The 16,661-nt window shown below is 44.3% G+C and overlaps 2 protein-coding genes across 3 annotated transcripts; both read left to right on the top strand.

The window, feature by feature from the left end:
• The first annotated feature begins 17 nt into the window (after window positions 1-17).
• On the top strand, window positions 18-8,962 carry JMJD7 (jumonji domain containing 7). Its single transcript, XM_069784407.1, has 8 exons — window positions 18-163; window positions 817-970; window positions 1,909-2,162; window positions 2,971-3,027; window positions 3,429-3,524; window positions 5,323-5,399; window positions 6,499-6,658; window positions 8,328-8,962. The coding sequence occupies exons 1-8, from the start codon at window positions 97-99 to the stop codon at window positions 8,414-8,416; spliced, it is 954 nt and encodes a 317-aa protein (XP_069640508.1). The 5' UTR covers window positions 18-96; the 3' UTR covers window positions 8,417-8,962.
• Window positions 8,818-14,745, top strand: LOC104318326 (acyl-coenzyme A thioesterase 1-like). Of its 2 annotated transcripts, XM_069784406.1 has the most exons (5): window positions 8,818-8,945; window positions 9,917-10,650; window positions 11,890-12,092; window positions 13,440-14,068; window positions 14,194-14,745. In XM_069784406.1, the coding sequence occupies exons 2-4, from the start codon at window positions 10,197-10,199 to the stop codon at window positions 14,040-14,042; spliced, it is 1,260 nt and encodes a 419-aa protein (XP_069640507.1). In that variant the 5' UTR covers window positions 8,818-8,945; window positions 9,917-10,196; the 3' UTR covers window positions 14,043-14,068; window positions 14,194-14,745. The 2 variants fall into 2 exon arrangements, with proteins under 2 accessions (XP_069640507.1, XP_069640506.1); XM_069784405.1 differs by having other exon boundaries at window positions 13,440-14,745.
• Window positions 14,746-16,661: the final 1,916 nt, after the last annotated feature.

Genomic DNA, 16,661 nt, shown 5'->3' with positions numbered 1-16,661 from the left:
GGGGGGGGAGGCGGAGGCAGGCGGCGGGCGGCACCTCCTCCTCCGGGGCCGGGCTGGGGCCCGCTCCTCTCCGCCCGGGGCCCGGCTGCCGGGGACATGGCGGAGGGCGCGGCGCTGCGAGCCGTCAGGGGCTGCCTGGCCGCCTTCCCGCGGGAGGCCCGCGGTGAGCGGGGAGAGGGCGGGCCGGGGCCGGGGAGGGAGCGGGGAGGGCCCGCCTGTGGCGGGAGCGGCGGGCGCTGGGGCCTGGGCCGGGCTCCGCCGCCTCCCCCCGCGCTCTGCGGGGGCCCCTGCCCGCCCTGTGGGAGGGGAAAATTCGGTCCCGGGTGGGCCGCAGCGGCCGCAAATGGCACCTGCGTGGGTTGAAGGGGAGCATCCAGGCTCCTACCTTGTTTTCGGCCGAATGTTTCCAAGGTGAAGCAGCAGCAGAAAGGCCGCTGCAAGAAGAAAACCAAACTCGAGAAAATGGCCCTTTTAGGTTGTTTTCCTAAAAACAGCAAACCAAAGCACTATTCCGGCCTCTAAAAATCCTCCTGTGGTACCGACCCTGTATCGGAGGCACATCTCCTGTAACGTACGTCGTGCCCGCTCTCCCGTGGACCTGTGGCTGACAGCAGGGGAGTGTCAGGGCGAGGGCCTGAGGTACCAATCTGACACTGAAACCCTCCCTAACAGCCTCCGGCTTTTAATGGAGAGATTTCTGGAGCCAGGCTTTCCGTTGAGCAGCTGTGGCGTGGGGTTGGAAGCCAGTTAAGTTTGCTGGCAGAAGGCGCTTCTCTCAGGATGCTGAGTAACACTCTTTGTCATTTGCGTGGACAGAGCTGGGGTGGACAGAGTCCATACCCTATCTTGACAGGCCTCCGTCCCCGCTGGAGTTTTATCGAGAATGGGTGAGTCCGAATAAGCCCTGTATAATTCAGAATGCCATCAGCCACTGGCCGGCTCTGAGGAAATGGACCTCAGCGTACCTCAGGTATGAACGAGCTTTGGAGCAGGACTGGTGGTCAGTTTCGGTTGACCTCAGTAAAAGGCCCTCGGTTGATCTTTGCTTTTATCCATAAGATTAGCCCAGGTTCCTCCGTGCTTCTGTATTAAGGTGTTCAGTCTTGCCAAGCTCACGTGTAAATTTCTTCCTGCAAACCGACTGTCCTCACCAGTTCCCATGCAGTCAGGAGGGTGAGTGTGCTGACTGGGTGCAGCCAACAGACTCCAGCTGTCGAAACCCAGTCTGATCGCGGTGCTCTGGCCAGTGGTCCACCCTGTAGCCTCCCAGTTGGAGTGGGGCTGTAGCGCCATAAAGAGCAGACTGACTTGTTTGTGGCTGAGTACACCGTGTTTTCTAGGAAGAAAAACAAACGATGAGCATTTTAACAATGATTTTTTTCCTTTAAAAAGCTCTTTTTTGAGGGGATTTCTGGTTAGACCTAAAATCTATGGGTTTAAAATTAAATTTCTCACAGAAATAAGGGCTGTTAGCCTCACAATGTGAGTGTCTGTCAGTCTCCGCCTGCCCTTTCTCCCTCCTCCATTGCTTTTGAACATATGGCCACCCAGATTTGGCTGGGTTGAGTGGTCCCAAGAATACCAAGCTCTGCCATGACTCATGAAAAGAAGTGGCTGAAGAGGGCCCTCTGCACAGAGGGAAAAGGAGCTCATTTGTGAACTCACCTGTTAGATAGAAGAGAATTTAGAGAGGCAAAAGATACTATGGTAGCCTTGACCACAGGCAGCAATCAGAGCAGAATGCCAGAATCCTTACCAGAGAGTAGAAAATCTAGTTGAGATGCCCATCTGTAGAAAGCCAGGCTTCTTATGTTTGCTGCCCATGAAACGTGTTGTTTTTGAAGTAACCAGTGTCCAATATATGGGGCAATTGCAGGTCTGGCTGTAAACCTTTGATTTATTTTGCAGGGAGGTGGTAGGTCCCAAGGTGGTGAGTGTGGCAGTAACACCAAATGGTTATGCAGATGCGGTGTTTCAGGACCGTTTTGTCATGCCAGAGGAGCGCCAAATGCCTTTCATGGACTTTTTGGACATTGTGGAGAAGAAAGTGACCTCTCCCAGTGTATTTTATGTGCAGAAGCAGTGCTCAAACCTCACCAAGGAGTTCCCTGAACTTGTCTGTGATGTGCAGCCTGACATACCATGGATGAGCGAGGCACTTGGTAAGCATTCTGTTTCTCCTGTGTTTAGTAAATATTTTGTACGGAGCTTTAAAGCAATCATGCTAGGTACATGGTGAATGTTTGTTGCATTTCTGGATGCCGCAGCTCAGTTTGGTTTCATCCCCTTAGAAAATAGAAGTGGTAAAATACTTAATAGAGTAGTCCAGGTTTTGGGGTTGGATTACTCCATAATCAGTATCTCGGCTGTGCATTGGGACCATCACAACTGAAACAATGTGGTGATAGTGCCGTATAGCACTTCTTTTCATATAGTGGCTTTTCTCTTATTTAGAGTCATGTTTCAACTCGGATTCATGCTGTTGCTACCAAAGGTAGGATAACAAACGAGTGAAACAGCACACAGCCCCCACCCACTTTGGTAAAATTACAGATGTTTGTTTCTAGTTAAATGCTGTCCTGTTTCAGTTGGTTTCTATTTTACAGCATGTCTTTCCTTAAAATGTCAGTGATTTATTGTGATTTCACCTTCTTTTTGCAACTGTATGTAGACATGCTGCAGTTTCTCTGTGAGCTAAGTCTTAGGGATTCAGAATGTGGAAACAAAGGGTTGTAACCATCGATTTGGGGACGGATAATACTATGTCATGAAGTCTGATGGGCACTACAGTGGCTTCCAGTATAGGAGGAGGTTGCTGTTGCTCGCAGAGTGCTATTTGCAATGCAACCTATCATAGTTATGAAGGAAGTTAAAGGATAGAAATTGGCAGAAAATTATTTGAAACTTCTAAAAAAGACACTTCAAATTCTTTTTTTGTTGACAACGTTTCTCTGTTCCCTAACCATACAGGGAGGAAGCCTGATGCTGTGAATTTCTGGCTTGGGGAATCAGCTGCTGTGACATCTCGTACGTATTGTATGGCACTGTACTGTGTGCTTTCCGTACATGTTTAAGCAGACTTGCTTTGAGTTAGCGGCTCAGTAGGACTGTGTGTTTTTTCTGACAAGGCAATTCTACTTTAGCATGCTTTTTTACATTCTTTCTCCTGCACTTCTGCAGCCTCTTGCTGCTGTGTCTCTTGGTGCATCTACCTGCCATTGTGTCAGGCAAGGCACTGACAGTTTGCTTCCTTGAATACATTTGCTACAACATTATATTGTTAATTTCCTACTGGCTGCAAGAGGAGGAAGCTGTCTGGTAATAAGAGGACAAGCTGACACTTCCAGTTTACTATAGTTTCTGATGTAGAAAAGGAAATAACACTGATTTTCTCTCTTTCTCCACATCTCTTTTTTTCTCAATCCTAGTACATAAAGATCATTATGAGAACTTGTACTGTGTGATATCTGGAGAGAAACATTTTCTACTGCATCCACCGAGTGACCGTCCCTTCATCCCATATGGTACATAGTTTACTATGCAGTTTGTCTGGAGGTTGGAAGGAGGAGAGACTAAAATATTGAAAAATATCAAAACGGAAGCAGAGATAACATTTTGATGTTTATGCAGCATTAGGCTTTCCAGTGTGAACAGAAATCTCTTCTCTTTTGTGCTGAAGGTAGTTTGTAATACAAACATTATTCTGAGGTGAGGTTTTCCTGTCCTGTAAGGTAATAGGTTCACTGATACTCACAGCAGTCTCTTCAGCTTTAGAATATTTAAATTATTTAAGTATCTTGTCAGTATTGTAGCATGTCGTCTTTGGTGTTTAACAGGTTTGTATTCTGCCTGCTCATTCTTTTCTCTAGGAAAAAAAACAGGAAGCTGAAAAATAAGTTGTAATTTAATGAAATATTCAAGTTACTACTTAATCTCTGAAAACTGGAGAAATGAAAAGAGATTCTTATGGCAGCATTACTTCACACTGCCTGTTTTCTGTTTCTTTATGTTGCTTTCCTGTGTGCACAGTAGTAGTTTGTTATGTTGCAGTGTCATCTAAAAGATGGACAGCTTAAGTTTATGCCTCATAAGATAAGATTTTATTTTCCCATTCCTTGACTTTCAAACCATCAGATTAAGTGAATGCAGAGTGCTATATGACACTGGTACATTTTTGCCTAGATACGTGCACTGCTACCGTATTTTGTTTATACTGGTTTTGTTTTGTTTACAACCTTAAAATCACAGAATCGTAGAATGGTTTGGGTTGGAAGAGACCTTGAAGATCATCTAGTCCATTCCACATGCCATATACTAGATCAGGTTGCTCAAAGCTCCATCCAACATGACCTTGAACACTTCCAGTGATGGGGCATCCACAACTTCTCTGGGCAACCTGTTTCAGTGCCTCATGACCCTCATCGTAAAAAATGTCTTCCTTATATCCAATCTCAATCTACCCTCTCTCAGTTTGAAACCATTGCCCCTTGTCATGTCACGACAGGCCTTGGTAAGAAGTCTTCCTCTGTCTTTCTTATAAGCCCCCTTAATATTTTGAAAGGCTGCAGTAAGGTTTCTCCAGAGCCTTCTCTTCTCCTGGCTGAACAACCCCATCTGTCTCAGCCTTTCTTCATAGGAGAGGTGGTGTCATATGTATGTGAATGTATAAAATACATGTATGTCATATGAGTCATACTTTGTAAAACAAGTTACTGTTAAAGCATAGAACAGAGATAATGCGTACATTTTATAGTGTGTAGTAAAAAGATGACTCCATCTTTTTGAACATCAGGTTAATGGAGAGAAATTCTCCCAAGGGAGGGCTTAGAAAACCGCATGTGCTGAAGCAATGAAAGAAAAGCAACCTGCGGTATCCAGAGCATTTGATGAGCCCTATTGGATAACTAGTAACTCTTGTGAGTGCTATCTTGCTAGACTGACATAAGAAGAAACACCAGAATATAGAATGATGTGTAAGTCAGGGATGCATTTATGACTTCTGAAAGGAAAATGAGATGGTTATTGGAACAAAATAGGACCAGAAGTAAAATGGGTTTTGAGGAGAATAATTCCTGTGAAGAAAGAAGGTTGGAATTCCAAACAGGAAGGCAGTTCAGTCTTCAGGCTGACTTAAAAAAAAAAAAAAAAAATTAAGAAACTGGGTAAAAATTGAAATGGACAAAGGGAAGGACAGTGAAGACAGTAAGTTGAAAATGTTTTTGTCTTAATTTTTCTTTTACTTGGTGAAAATGTGAAATGCCCTGCGATTAGTTTCTCTGAGTTCTGCTGAGTTGTGTCATTTAATTCTTTCTGTGGTTCCAGAGCTCTATCAGCCAGCAACCTACCAGGTGTCAGAAGATGGCTCATTTGAAATTGTGGATGAGAAGAGTGCAGATAAGGTAAAAAGCATATAAAGAACACAATCAATGAAGTAAAGATAGTTTTGGACACTGCTGAGCCCTCAAACTGAGCATATTGATTGATATTTAGAAATCCTTCGTTACTGGAAAGAGAATGCCCAGATATTTCACTTGTAGTTTTACTATTTGCAAAGGATGCCCAGCTTCCAGAAAAGATTTTTTACTGCACACCTGAAACTGTTGTTATAATAAACTGTCTTTCCTGCACCAAACTTAAATAGATCCAGTAAAGGACTTTTAAATTAATCAACAATAAAGGAATTGATTTCATTAAGACCGAAATAGACTCCTCTGCATTCACTTTCTTTTGGCCCTCTAGTGAGGGCTAGATTTTGCTCTACAGCAGTATCACCCAGTGCAATAAAACATATCTGTCTCAATGAATAAATTGTGTTTTCTTAGTAGTAACAATATTTATTTCATTAAAATATACAGATCTGGAGGCACTTTACAAAAACTCAGTAGCCTTTTGTATCTAATCTCTCCCCTTTTACCTGTGCAATGTGACTAATGCTACAGCTGAACTTGAGCTGGGGCTTTTTCTCTGTTTCCAGAGTGGCACTCATGGAATCACAGAGGAACATTCCTGTAGTGCAGTAAGGTGGAGTGCTGAGGTTTATAACTCTGTAGGGCATAGAAGAAATGAATGCAGGCAAGAGGGATTTCCCAGCAGGAAGCGGGGGGTTTAGCCGCTGGGAATAAAATTAGGCCAGAGAGCTTTAAAGAAGAAAAGAGTTTCTAAAAAGAGTGGTGCAGATAAAATACTCAAGTACTGAATATAGGAGGAACAAGTGACTTAAGGGGCTGGAGGTGTTTTGAAAGTATCCCACAAGACTGAAATTTCATGGCTCACTTTTAGCACCTTTTCCCTAATCAGAAATGCTTCACTGAAGGAGGCAAATTTTTGTATCCTTGACCTATTCCCAGTTGAATGTGGAAAGCTGTGTAGCTGTACATGTTTTGCTAGGCAAAATACATGTTTTGTAACCTAGTAAGTTTGGTTATCAGTTGTTTTTCTGGAAGCTTGCTGGAATTTTTTGCCAGGCTCAGTACCATATACATACTCTTTTGCTTTTAGGTGCCCTGGATCCCCCTGGACCCCTTGAACCCAAATCTGGAACAATATCCAGAGTATGCTAAGGCAAAACCTTTGCAGTGTACAGTGAAAGCTGGTGAGATGTTATACCTACCTTCTCTCTGGTTCCATCATGTTCAGCAATCACATGGCTGTATAGCAGGTAAAATACACAGTATTTCCAGATACATTTTTGAACTGTGGTGGGTGTGCCGCTAGATATCCCACAGCAAAGCGTAATGGGGACCAAAGGTCCATTTAAGATCATCTGCCTCTCCTCAGGAGGAAATAACAATCTTGGCAGATGGCATGGGGCTACCTCCTTGCAGTCTGTTTTGCTTCTAATTCATATCATTGTTGACAATTGCTAGGGATGTAGCAGAAGAAAAAGTCTTTCTAGTTGACAAGTCTGGAGAAGGATAGCTAATTCAGTGATCACGATCCAGTTTATGACATGGAGCTAAGCAGTGTGTCTGCCTAGCTTGCTAACTGCAAATTGGTCATCTACATACCTTTCACAAAGAAACTGCAAGTTGTGTGTGCCGTTATCACACCAGCAAAAAAGGATCTGGGGGAAGAAAAGGAAACCAGAAAGTGTACGAGTTTTAGGCATGGATGTAGACACAACATGGAAGATACTCTGTTGTCATGCGAGCTGGAATCTGCTCTGACCCAGTCTCTTACCTTGCTAATAAGCCTATGCTTGTGTTACTGTTTCCCTGCACTTATCAAGAGTCTTGTTATCTCCTTCTTTGTAAGGTCGATCATAATCTCTCTCTTTTTTTTTTTCCTTCCCCAAGAGAGTTCCAGAATTTCAAGCATTGCTCATTTGGTGCAGGTGGAGGGGTGGGGGTGGTGCAAAGTATTATCATTATGTCATGTAAGTTTTGCAAGGTTTGAGGAAGAGTTTTTTGCTGTCCTTTACCCAGGGTAATCCTGTCTGTGCAGTAAGAGTAAACACGGTATTTTGAACAATGTAACATTAGTGTTTGTACAACACTGCAAATATTGCAAGCTCTTTTTTTTCAGTATTTTTGATACTGTGATAGAAAGACAAGCTAGCAGTAAAGCAGTATTTCTGATTCTCTTTTCCCAGTACTGCTGCAGCAGTCCTTAAATATCTTTTAGAAAAAGTAGAGTTGTTTCCAGTTGCAAGCCCCCGGCCACTCTCTTTTTCTCTGTCTAGCAGAAATGCGGGAGAGCTGATGAGTTTATTTGGCCTTTAGTCTGTTAACTGCACTACAGTCTGTATACACTTGAGAAATCAATATTCTCTGGGTCTGGTCCAGTGAATGTCTGAAGCTAGAGTATATCCTCTTCCAAGAACCATTCGTACAATACTATACTGCTTGGCTTATTTTTTCTAGGAGATGTACACCAAAATTAAAAAGAGAAGCAGAATTAAAGCATTGTCTAATTGATGACCTTGTGAAGTAGTGGTGAATTTGCCATCCTTTACACACTCAGAGGAAGAGAGGTTCCTATCCAGATATTAAACTTTGCAGCATATTTGTTATTTTTGGTCTAAACAGAAGCATACATTTTCTGTTCCTAAACATTTTGCCACCTTCTGCTCCAAGGAATCCCCAGTACAGAGTCTGAAGAGGAGTTGGCTTGGGTTAAGACAGATTTGCATTGGCAGCAGTGTTAAAGAACTCTAATGTTTTCTTATGTTATTTTTGGCTGTAGTCAAAGATGTGCTTGTTTCAAAGTTCAGTCAGTAATAAGGAAAAGCCTGTACTAGCTGAACTGTGTAAAACAGTCTATGAACATGTTTGTAAATCATTACATTCTAGCCTTAGAAAAGTTCTTCCTTTTTCTTGTCTCCTCAGTGAATTATTGGTATGACATGGAATATGACCTTAAGTACAGCTATTATCAACTATTAGATTGTCTCACAAAAACCGTGAAGGTGTTATAGCAGAGGTGGGAGACTCGAGCTTGTGATTCTCTCTGATGTGATACAATCATCAGCACCTGTGACTGGAGTACAAACATGACTGAAGTGAAAAGAACCGAACATTAAATTGTCCTCAGCAATGTCTGTCAAACAGATCATGGCTATTTTGCTTGATTCCAGAGTCCAGATCGATTGGCCAGATTTTTTGGCTTGTAAGTAGAAGGTTTGATAATAGCATTTTTAGGTCTTTGCGTGTTGCCTCAGTGACAGTGAGCAAAATAAAATTTGAAGGGAGGCAATCCAGGTTTTGGAAATCCCAAAACAGAAGCCGTGACTGTTTGTTCAGATCTACAGATTGTTTTCTTAACAACCCAAGTGGACAACCCAAGTGGACAAGGAAAAATGTGCTCTGTCACCCACCTGTGCATCAGGCTGCATCAGTCCAACACATGCATTCCGCTTAAGGTGAAAGTACTGTCCAGTTGTAATTCACTAAGTTCAGTGGCTGTGGTGTTTTGGTGGTGAGAAATTGCAACTTCTGCAATAAAAGGTCAGTTTAAAAGCTTATTTCTGTACTAATTCCTTACTTTTTTTCAAATGATGTGATGGGTGGAGGACATCTAGGAGGACATGCAAAAGTCAGCACTGGCTATTTTCCACGTTAAGATACATGTTTTTATTGCTGGGGTTTATTTGTTTCCACTGTTGTATTTAAATGTAGCCACATTCTTTTACATCCTGAGTGGTGATTTTAGAGTTGCTTTGCCAGATCTACAGTCAATCTGCATGTCACCGGTGGTCTCGTGGCATGACATGTGATTCTGGAGCTTTGTAGGCTCATTGATTGTTTCATTCCTTTGCCATTAATTGCTGCCTAACACATGGTCAGGTGAGTTGTGTGAACCCAGAGCCTATTTCTGCAGCCTTAATTCCTATTTCTATTTCCACAGAACAGGATGAGACTACTCACATGTCTGAGACCTGCAGGGTAGGACTAGAAGGCTACTAAATACACGAACATTGCAAAAATGTAGTAGTGTTTTTATCAAAACCAAAACCTGGTATTTATCATCAAATCTTCAAACAGTTCCTTAGAAACATTAGTGATAGGGGGGGAATTTATTTTCCATATATTAATTAGGAAAACACAGATATCCTTTAGACAAGATTGATTATTGTGAAGAAAAATAGAATAATTCTTTTACCTTGTCTGTTTGTTTTGTTTTTTAAAGAAACATTGTTAAAGCATAAAGCACCATTTTACCTTGTGGTGCTTGTCCAAAAATTGCTGAAAACTCAGGAGGGATTAAGGGCAGGCTTTGTTTCACTGCTAGATTAAGATGTCATGTTACTTCAGGCTTTCCAGCTTGTTTGTATTCACTGTGCCTTGGCAAAGGCGCCTGAGGCAGTTCTGCAGTCAAATCCGGACTTTCCCACAGTCGGGGGTGGGAGGAAGGTGATTTGAATATCTCTTTCTGTCAGTTTGCGGTTTTTAATTCAGTCTCTCTCTGTAATCAAAAGTAAGACCGCACGCCGGGAACAGATGCCGTCCTGTGCCTGTGCGAGTGGATGGTGTTGCTGTACCACCGCTGAGCCGAGTGTCTGGAGAGAGGCGTGCTCCGAACTACGCCTCCCAGCAGCCCGTGCCTGCTGACTGAAGGAAGTAGTCACGGTGGTTCCTCTTGGACTTTGGGCAGAGATTTGAAGCCTGAGAAGCGACAGGCTCCCGACGGTCCTGTTTCAGGCAGCCCGTGCCTCGCCACAAAAAAGGGCAGCTCCTCTCCCCGCCGGCAGAGCCGGGATGGCGGTGCAGGTGATGGTTCTGCCTTCCCCCCGCTGTCTATTCGATGACCCCGTGCAGATCCGTGTGGTGGGTCTCCTGCCGCAGCAGGCGGTCACCCTCCGAGCCAGCCTGGTGGACGAGAGCGGGGAGCTTTTCCAAGCCCATGCTCACTACAGAGCTGGGAGCAGTGGGGAGCTTGACCTCAGCCGCTCCCCAGCGCTGGGGGGCAGCTATTCGGGAGTGGAGCCGATGGGGCTGCTGTGGTCTCTGCAGTCTAAAGCGCCCTATAAGCGGCTGGCGAAGAGGAACGTCCTAACCCCTTTCTGTGTGGACCTGGAAGTGTATGAGGGCCACGGGGACATGAGCCACTTGCTGGGAAAATGCACCAATGAACGATGGTTTTTAGGAGAGGGGGTGAAGAGGATTTCAGTCAGAGAAGGTCACCTGAAAGCAACCCTCTTCCTCCCTCCTGGTGAGTTTTAATTCTGTTCTGGTTTTCCAGGTGTGACTTACACCGCGTATTCTGCCCTGTGGCCCCTGGCTGCGCTTGGCAGCCCAGAGCAAAGCCTCAGCTGATGGTTCCCTCAGCCTGTGCTTGGTCCAGATACTTGGATCCTCACAGCTGAGCAGGGAGGAGCAGATGTTGCCCAGGCAGGTCAAGTGCCGAGGCGGGAGGGTGCAGGGAGGGCATGTCTCCTCTTTGTTCTAGCTGAGGGGGGTCAGGACTGCTCCTGCGGTGAGAGCTTTGGGGAAATGTGTGTTTATTTCTTAGCTCCTCTGTTTAGCTGACAGGACAAAGAGGCCTCTGGTCTTTGGCAGAGCTGTGAGGCGGGACAGGTCTGGCCGTGGAGTGAGGAATGACGAGGCATGGTGGGAGCACTGGACTCTGGCTGCAGCCAGCCTAGGCTGCTCTAACAGCTGCGACAGATCTTCCTGCAGGCTCTGGACTTGTCTCTCTGTCTCTCTCTTTGGCCAAGGAAAAGCCAAAGGAAGAAGTCTCTACCTGGTTGAGCAGCTTGACTGCACAGGATACTTACGAAGATGGGAGACAAATGAGAAGAGCAAGGTCTTTAATTAAACAGGCATCATATTCCACAGCTCCATACAGAGATGGTGTGAGGCTGAGTCCTGTGTAAAGCTGCTCTGAGCCCTGAGCTGTTTATGTTCCTTGAGCAGTACTTAAACATGAATATCTTGCTCTGTAATGAATAAAAAGTCCCTTGCAGCTGCTGTGACACCAAATCTTGTAAGGGAAGTCTGGCTATAAGAATGGGCAGAGCAGCAGCAGGAAAGGAAGGTCCTGTGACTGCAGGAGGAGAACTGAGAAGCCCAGGGGTAATTACCCAGATCATACTGAAGCCTGAATTGGCCTAAGTCAGCGCTGGCATTTGTGGGTGCAATTCATAACCCGAGTATTCCCTCCCTGGAATACCTGCTAGCACAGTTGTTAAAGAAGCTCATGTGGCTGTACTGTTTGTTCATCAATCCCCAATGGCCTGAGAACATCTAGGCCAATGTCAGCTGAAATTCATGGTGGGAGAAGGATGCCCAACATGTGAACTTCCTATGATGAGTTCCTAAGAGAGAGAAGAAATATCCAAATTAGTGTCTTTACAGTGATTGTGTGTGTCCTGAAGGGACAACTAGAAACTTTTCCCTTTGAGCATATATATATATATATACACACACACACACCCCCCTTTCATTGCAGGACCGGGTCCGTTCCCTGGACTTATTGATTTGTATGGATCTGGAGGAGGTCTTGTTGAATACAGAGCAAGTCTCTTGGCTAGCAGAGGCTTTGTGACTCTGGCTCTTGCTTACATGGCCTTTGAAGATCTCCCTGCTATGCCAGAGATTCTTGAACTGGGCTATTTTGAGGAAGCTGTGAACTTCTTGCGGAAGCAGCAGCAGGTAAGAGACAAACTATGGTGCTCTTCCTGTTGGAAACTATTTCCCAGATTTCTAATTGGAATGCTATATGTCATTGAATGCAACTAAGTTTCTGAGGTGTTCTAAGGAGACAGCATTGTCTGAAAGACAGCATGATCTGAGAGATGGAAAAGCATGTGCCTCAACTCATATTTTGCAAGTAGTTGGATAGCTGATTTTGCACAGCATCTTATAACAGTCCATAAACTGTTGTGTAAACCAGTGTTTGTTTAAGACTAAATCAGAGCAGTTCCTGGACTAGAAGCACAAAACTGCTTAAGCAGGAAATGTTAATTTTTTTTCCCTACTTTTGCATCTTTCAAGATTTTAGAAGGCAAAAAAATCCATTGACTTTTTCTACTATTTCTGAGATGCTACAAGCTTTTGATTCTGAGTAAGTTTCACAAGACAGTAATGAAACACTTTAACAACGGAATCCCTTACAGTTGTAGCACTAGAGAGTGTGCCATGTCTTAAGAAGCTGGGGCTGTATTTGAACAAGTACGTGGGATGAGAAAGATGCTTTATAGCAATATATCATCATACCAAGAGAAAGAGACCAAAAGAAATCAAGTAGCATTTAAACTTTGAATGGAATGCTACTTAATGTGGTATTCGTTTCACAAAGTGACTTATTTTCTAGCACGTGGATACCAGGAATGTAGCCGGTGTGAGAGCAGAATTCAGCCTTGCTTGTTTGTCTTGTTCCTCATAGAGCTCTGAAACTTCCAGAGTATCTTACAAGACACACATTACAAAATTAATTTGGTGTGAAGAGCCTTCACTACAAATAAGTTGATTTAAACAGTTATTGGGCTTACTCAGCCTCAGGTGTAATTAACCTTATGTGTTCCAAGGCAAAACAGAAGATAACAGGTCAGCTATAGAAGAGTATCAAAAAACAATGGTATGAAAAAAATCAATGCAAGTAAACCCATGAAACCCATGAAAATGTGGTTTTCCAAATGGAGCCTGAGGAGAGAAGATCGAGGGGGTTTGGAGACAGGAGCAGTAAAAGATACAATACTGAGAGCAAACGTCTAGCCAAGATGTGGAGGGAGCAAAGAGGCTTTGTCTACAGAGGTCACCAGGGAGAAAAAGTGTTACAGGAGGAGAAATATTGGGGAGCTGCAGAATTCATAGTTGCTCTTGTGGAGGCTCAGCAAAGGGATGGATATGGGAGTGATATAAACTGAACAGAGAGAGGGAAGGGGTAAAATATGGGTGGTCTTAGTTGGATGAAGAGTGAGGAAGCAGAACTGGAGATGTTATGTCAGCCCAGGAAGCGAGGAGTGGTTGATAATAGTTGTTTTCATAACTGTGTTTCAGGTGAAAGATACTGGAATTGGCGTTTTGGGCTTGTCTAAAGGAGCTGATCTAGCCCTTTCCATGGCCACATTTCTACCTGGCATCAAGGCAGCTGTCAGCATATCTGGAAGTGGTTTTAATTCTTTCATTCCCCTGCGGGGGGATGGCTTCACTCTTCCTGCCCACCCGTATGATTTGGGGAGGATGAAGACCAGTGACGAGTCTGACCTAGTAGATTTTTCAGATGTCCTACATGATCACAGGGACCCAGCAACTTGGGATTGTCGCATTCCTGTGGAAAGGTCCTTGGCCAAGTTCCTCTTCCTGTCTGGACTGGATGACAGGAACTGGAAAAGTGACCTCTATTGCCAGGATGCTGTTCAGCGCCTTCAGCAGCATGGACGGGAAGTGGAATTTTGCTCCTATTCTGGAGCAGGACACCTCTTGGAGCCACCATACTTGCCTCTGTGCCAGGCTTCGATCCACAAAGTGCTTGGGATGTTTGTGTATTGGGGAGGGCAGTGGAGGGAGCATGCCAAAGCCCAAGAAGATGCATGGCGCAGGATACAGGCCTTTTTCTGGCAACACTTAATGGACTCAGACATCCCTAAGAGCAAGCTGTAGTGGAAGCTGTCAAAGATGCTGACCAGGTTTGGTATTTCAGCTCTCACTGAATCTTGGAAACTCATCAAAAGTTTCCTGGCCTGCCTTCCTCTAAACCCCACTGTTGCATTGTAGTTTATTTTCGTTCCCCAAACAATTTTCCATTTTTTAGTTGAATTTTAGGTGTCTTCTGGCCCCAGCTGTACTGTAGCTTGGCACCATCTGATCTGTGTGTGTGCTGTAGTCATCTGAGAAAAAAACAGCATCCCATCACGTGGATTGTGTTTGTACTGAGCTATCTTTGCCCTCAATCTCCAACCATCTCCTTTCATAGCAGGGAATACTGTCACAGGAGGAGTTTTTCATTGAATTGTTTAGTCTTGCGCCTTTAACTAACCTAGATGTAAACAGCACTTTCTTGGGACAACACATTAGCACACCCACCTTTCCTCTTGGTATATAATTTTCTCACATTTCTTAGTAAAAAGGTTGCGGCAGTTCTGATCTCAACTAAGTAAAGAGGCACTCTTCCGACTTATTCTGAAGTGCAGTGATAACTTTTTTTTCCTGGTACCTCAAAAAACAGAAGAAGCGAATCTTACCCAAGTTACACTGGTTGTATCTCCTGCTGACTCCAGATAAGTTACATATCAGGATAAAGTTTCCACTGTACTGCTCAATAAATGCAATGTGGATGTGTGTATGCACAGTTTACTTGAAATTATCTCAATGAAGCCTTCGACTGTCTTTATGCCTATAAATACATAGGCTCAATCCTGATGTAGTCACAAGCTGTCACTTCACCTGGCTGAAATGTTTATATACAGAAGTCCTTACCTCCTGGTGGTAAGAGGAGTTGTGGAGTTTGCAGTAGGGGGTCCGCACAGTGCTCAAGATGGGGGTGATATAGATGTGCTAAGTACCTGCTTTTGAATATTGAAAGTCAGTTTATCCCCATTTTGGGGAGGACGAATAAAGCCACTGCTGCTGCTGAGTTTCCAGGAGCCCTGTGGAGTGGGCCGTCTCAGTGGTCTTGCCACTATAGCAGACAGCTGTGGGCTCAGTGACAGCTAGGAAATGCCACTCTTGAGAGAGGACTGACCTTGCCTTCTGGGGAGAATGTGCATTATCTCATCCTCTACTGAGGTCCAAACCTGCCAAGGACAGCTGTGATCTACTTCATGCTTTTGTGGGATAGTGGCAAACAGCAGCTTGATGGCGTTTTCTAGATATCGAATGGCATCGCCTGAGCAGATTTTGCCTCCTGGAGCAGTCAGGGCTCCCATTCTGACCACAGAAGCAAGCAGGAGCTGGAGGTCTCTGCCTTTCACTGAGGCAGCAAAATCTTGCCTTTAAGAGAGCAGTAGTGCCTGGTTTCCAATTCCTGCTGAGACGTGAGCGTTGCAGGAGCCTGGACCCTTCTGAGGGCAGAACCATGCTCTCAGTTTTCTTGCTTCAGGGAGCAATGGCTACTCAAAATGAGCATGTTGGGCCTTAAAGGGCTATAGACTCACTCACGCAACACAACACATCCAATGCAGAGTGTACCCACCCCTTCAGGTACTTGCAATTTTCCTGCCCCAGCCATTCCTCAGAATGGTAGATGGGTACCACTTAGCTCACGGTGTGAGCGGTTGGAGTGGGGAGGTCTCCCTCCTGCTCACCTGTACTGGTCATCCATCAAGTTTTATGCTATTACCTCTTCTTCATTTCTGTTTGTCCCCTGTGCATCTATGATGTCCTGCATGGACTGTTCCAGATGTTTAGTCAGCGGGTAGGACCTGGCAGAAGAGCGACGTGTAGCAACAAGGGAAGTCAAATACATTTAAGCAGTTCAATCTGAGTAAGGGACATTTTATTTTCCCTCATTTTCCTATTTTATTGAAGCAGTCAAAAAAACCTGGGTTTTCGATCCACATTTTCCTCAGACTCGGCACTGGGCTGTGAGTTTCTCTGTGGTATGAGTAATTTTCATTTGTTTTTACTGAACGCAGTGAGGTTTATGCAGTGCAGTGTGTTGTTCTCCAGCCTGTGGGATAACTTCCACCTATTTTAATTCCTTCTGAGGGAAAGACAACTTCTCAGCCTTCAGTGGGCAGTTTACAGAGCTATACTTTGAATTACAAAATTGTGAGCTTCTGAGAAAATACATTATCTATAGGAAACTACCATTAGAAGGAAAAGTACTTTCCATCAGTAAATCAACAATATCATCAGTGATGCTTTCATACAGTCTGTTATGTTGTCACATTCAGCAACCAGGTTCAAAGAAAACAGTGTTGAAACTAGAGGATGAAGGGAGCTGACTGATGACTCCACTGATGACAATAGCACATAGGTCCTTCTTGTTTTGTTGCTCTGGAATGAAAGCTTTGCTATCCAGTTAAAAGCCCTTTATTTATCACTTGGATGGCAGCTGGCAAGAAAGACTGAAAAACCTGATTTAGCTGAGCAGCTCTGTGGCATATACAAACAGGAAAATATAAAGGCATACATATATACAGGCATATACAAACAGGCCAGCCAACTCAGTTGCACTGGGAATTCTTTATAAGTCAGCTGGCCTTTTAAAATTAAACTCAAGTTTGAAACTTACTTTCAGGAAACAGAAACTGGAAATTGGAGGGAGACTAGTATAAA

This window comes from Haliaeetus albicilla, chromosome 5 (genome assembly GCF_947461875.1).
Source record: "Haliaeetus albicilla chromosome 5, bHalAlb1.1, whole genome shotgun sequence".
Classification (NCBI taxonomy): Eukaryota; Metazoa; Chordata; class Aves; order Accipitriformes; family Accipitridae; genus Haliaeetus; species Haliaeetus albicilla.
Note: the sequence above shows the minus strand (reverse complement) of the source record. Positions and strands in the feature narration are given on the sequence as shown.

Coding starts and splice junctions, on each gene's coding strand:
- JMJD7 (XM_069784407.1), top strand. CDS start 97: ATGGCGGAGGGCGCGGCGCTGCGAGCCGTCAGGGGCTGCCTGGCCGCC. Junction 3,028..3,428: donor ATCAGCTGCTGTGACATCTC/GTACGTATTGTA, acceptor TCTCAATCCTAG/TACATAAAGATCATTATGAG. Junction 5,400..6,498: donor ATGAGAAGAGTGCAGATAAG/GTAAAAAGCATA, acceptor TTTTGCTTTTAG/GTGCCCTGGATCCCCCTGGA.
- LOC104318326 (XM_069784406.1), top strand. CDS start 10,197: ATGGCGGTGCAGGTGATGGTTCTGCCTTCCCCCCGCTGTCTATTCGAT. Junction 10,651..11,889: donor AACCCTCTTCCTCCCTCCTG/GTGAGTTTTAAT, acceptor CTTTCATTGCAG/GACCGGGTCCGTTCCCTGGA. Junction 12,093..13,439: donor TCTTGCGGAAGCAGCAGCAG/GTAAGAGACAAA, acceptor ACTGTGTTTCAG/GTGAAAGATACTGGAATTGG.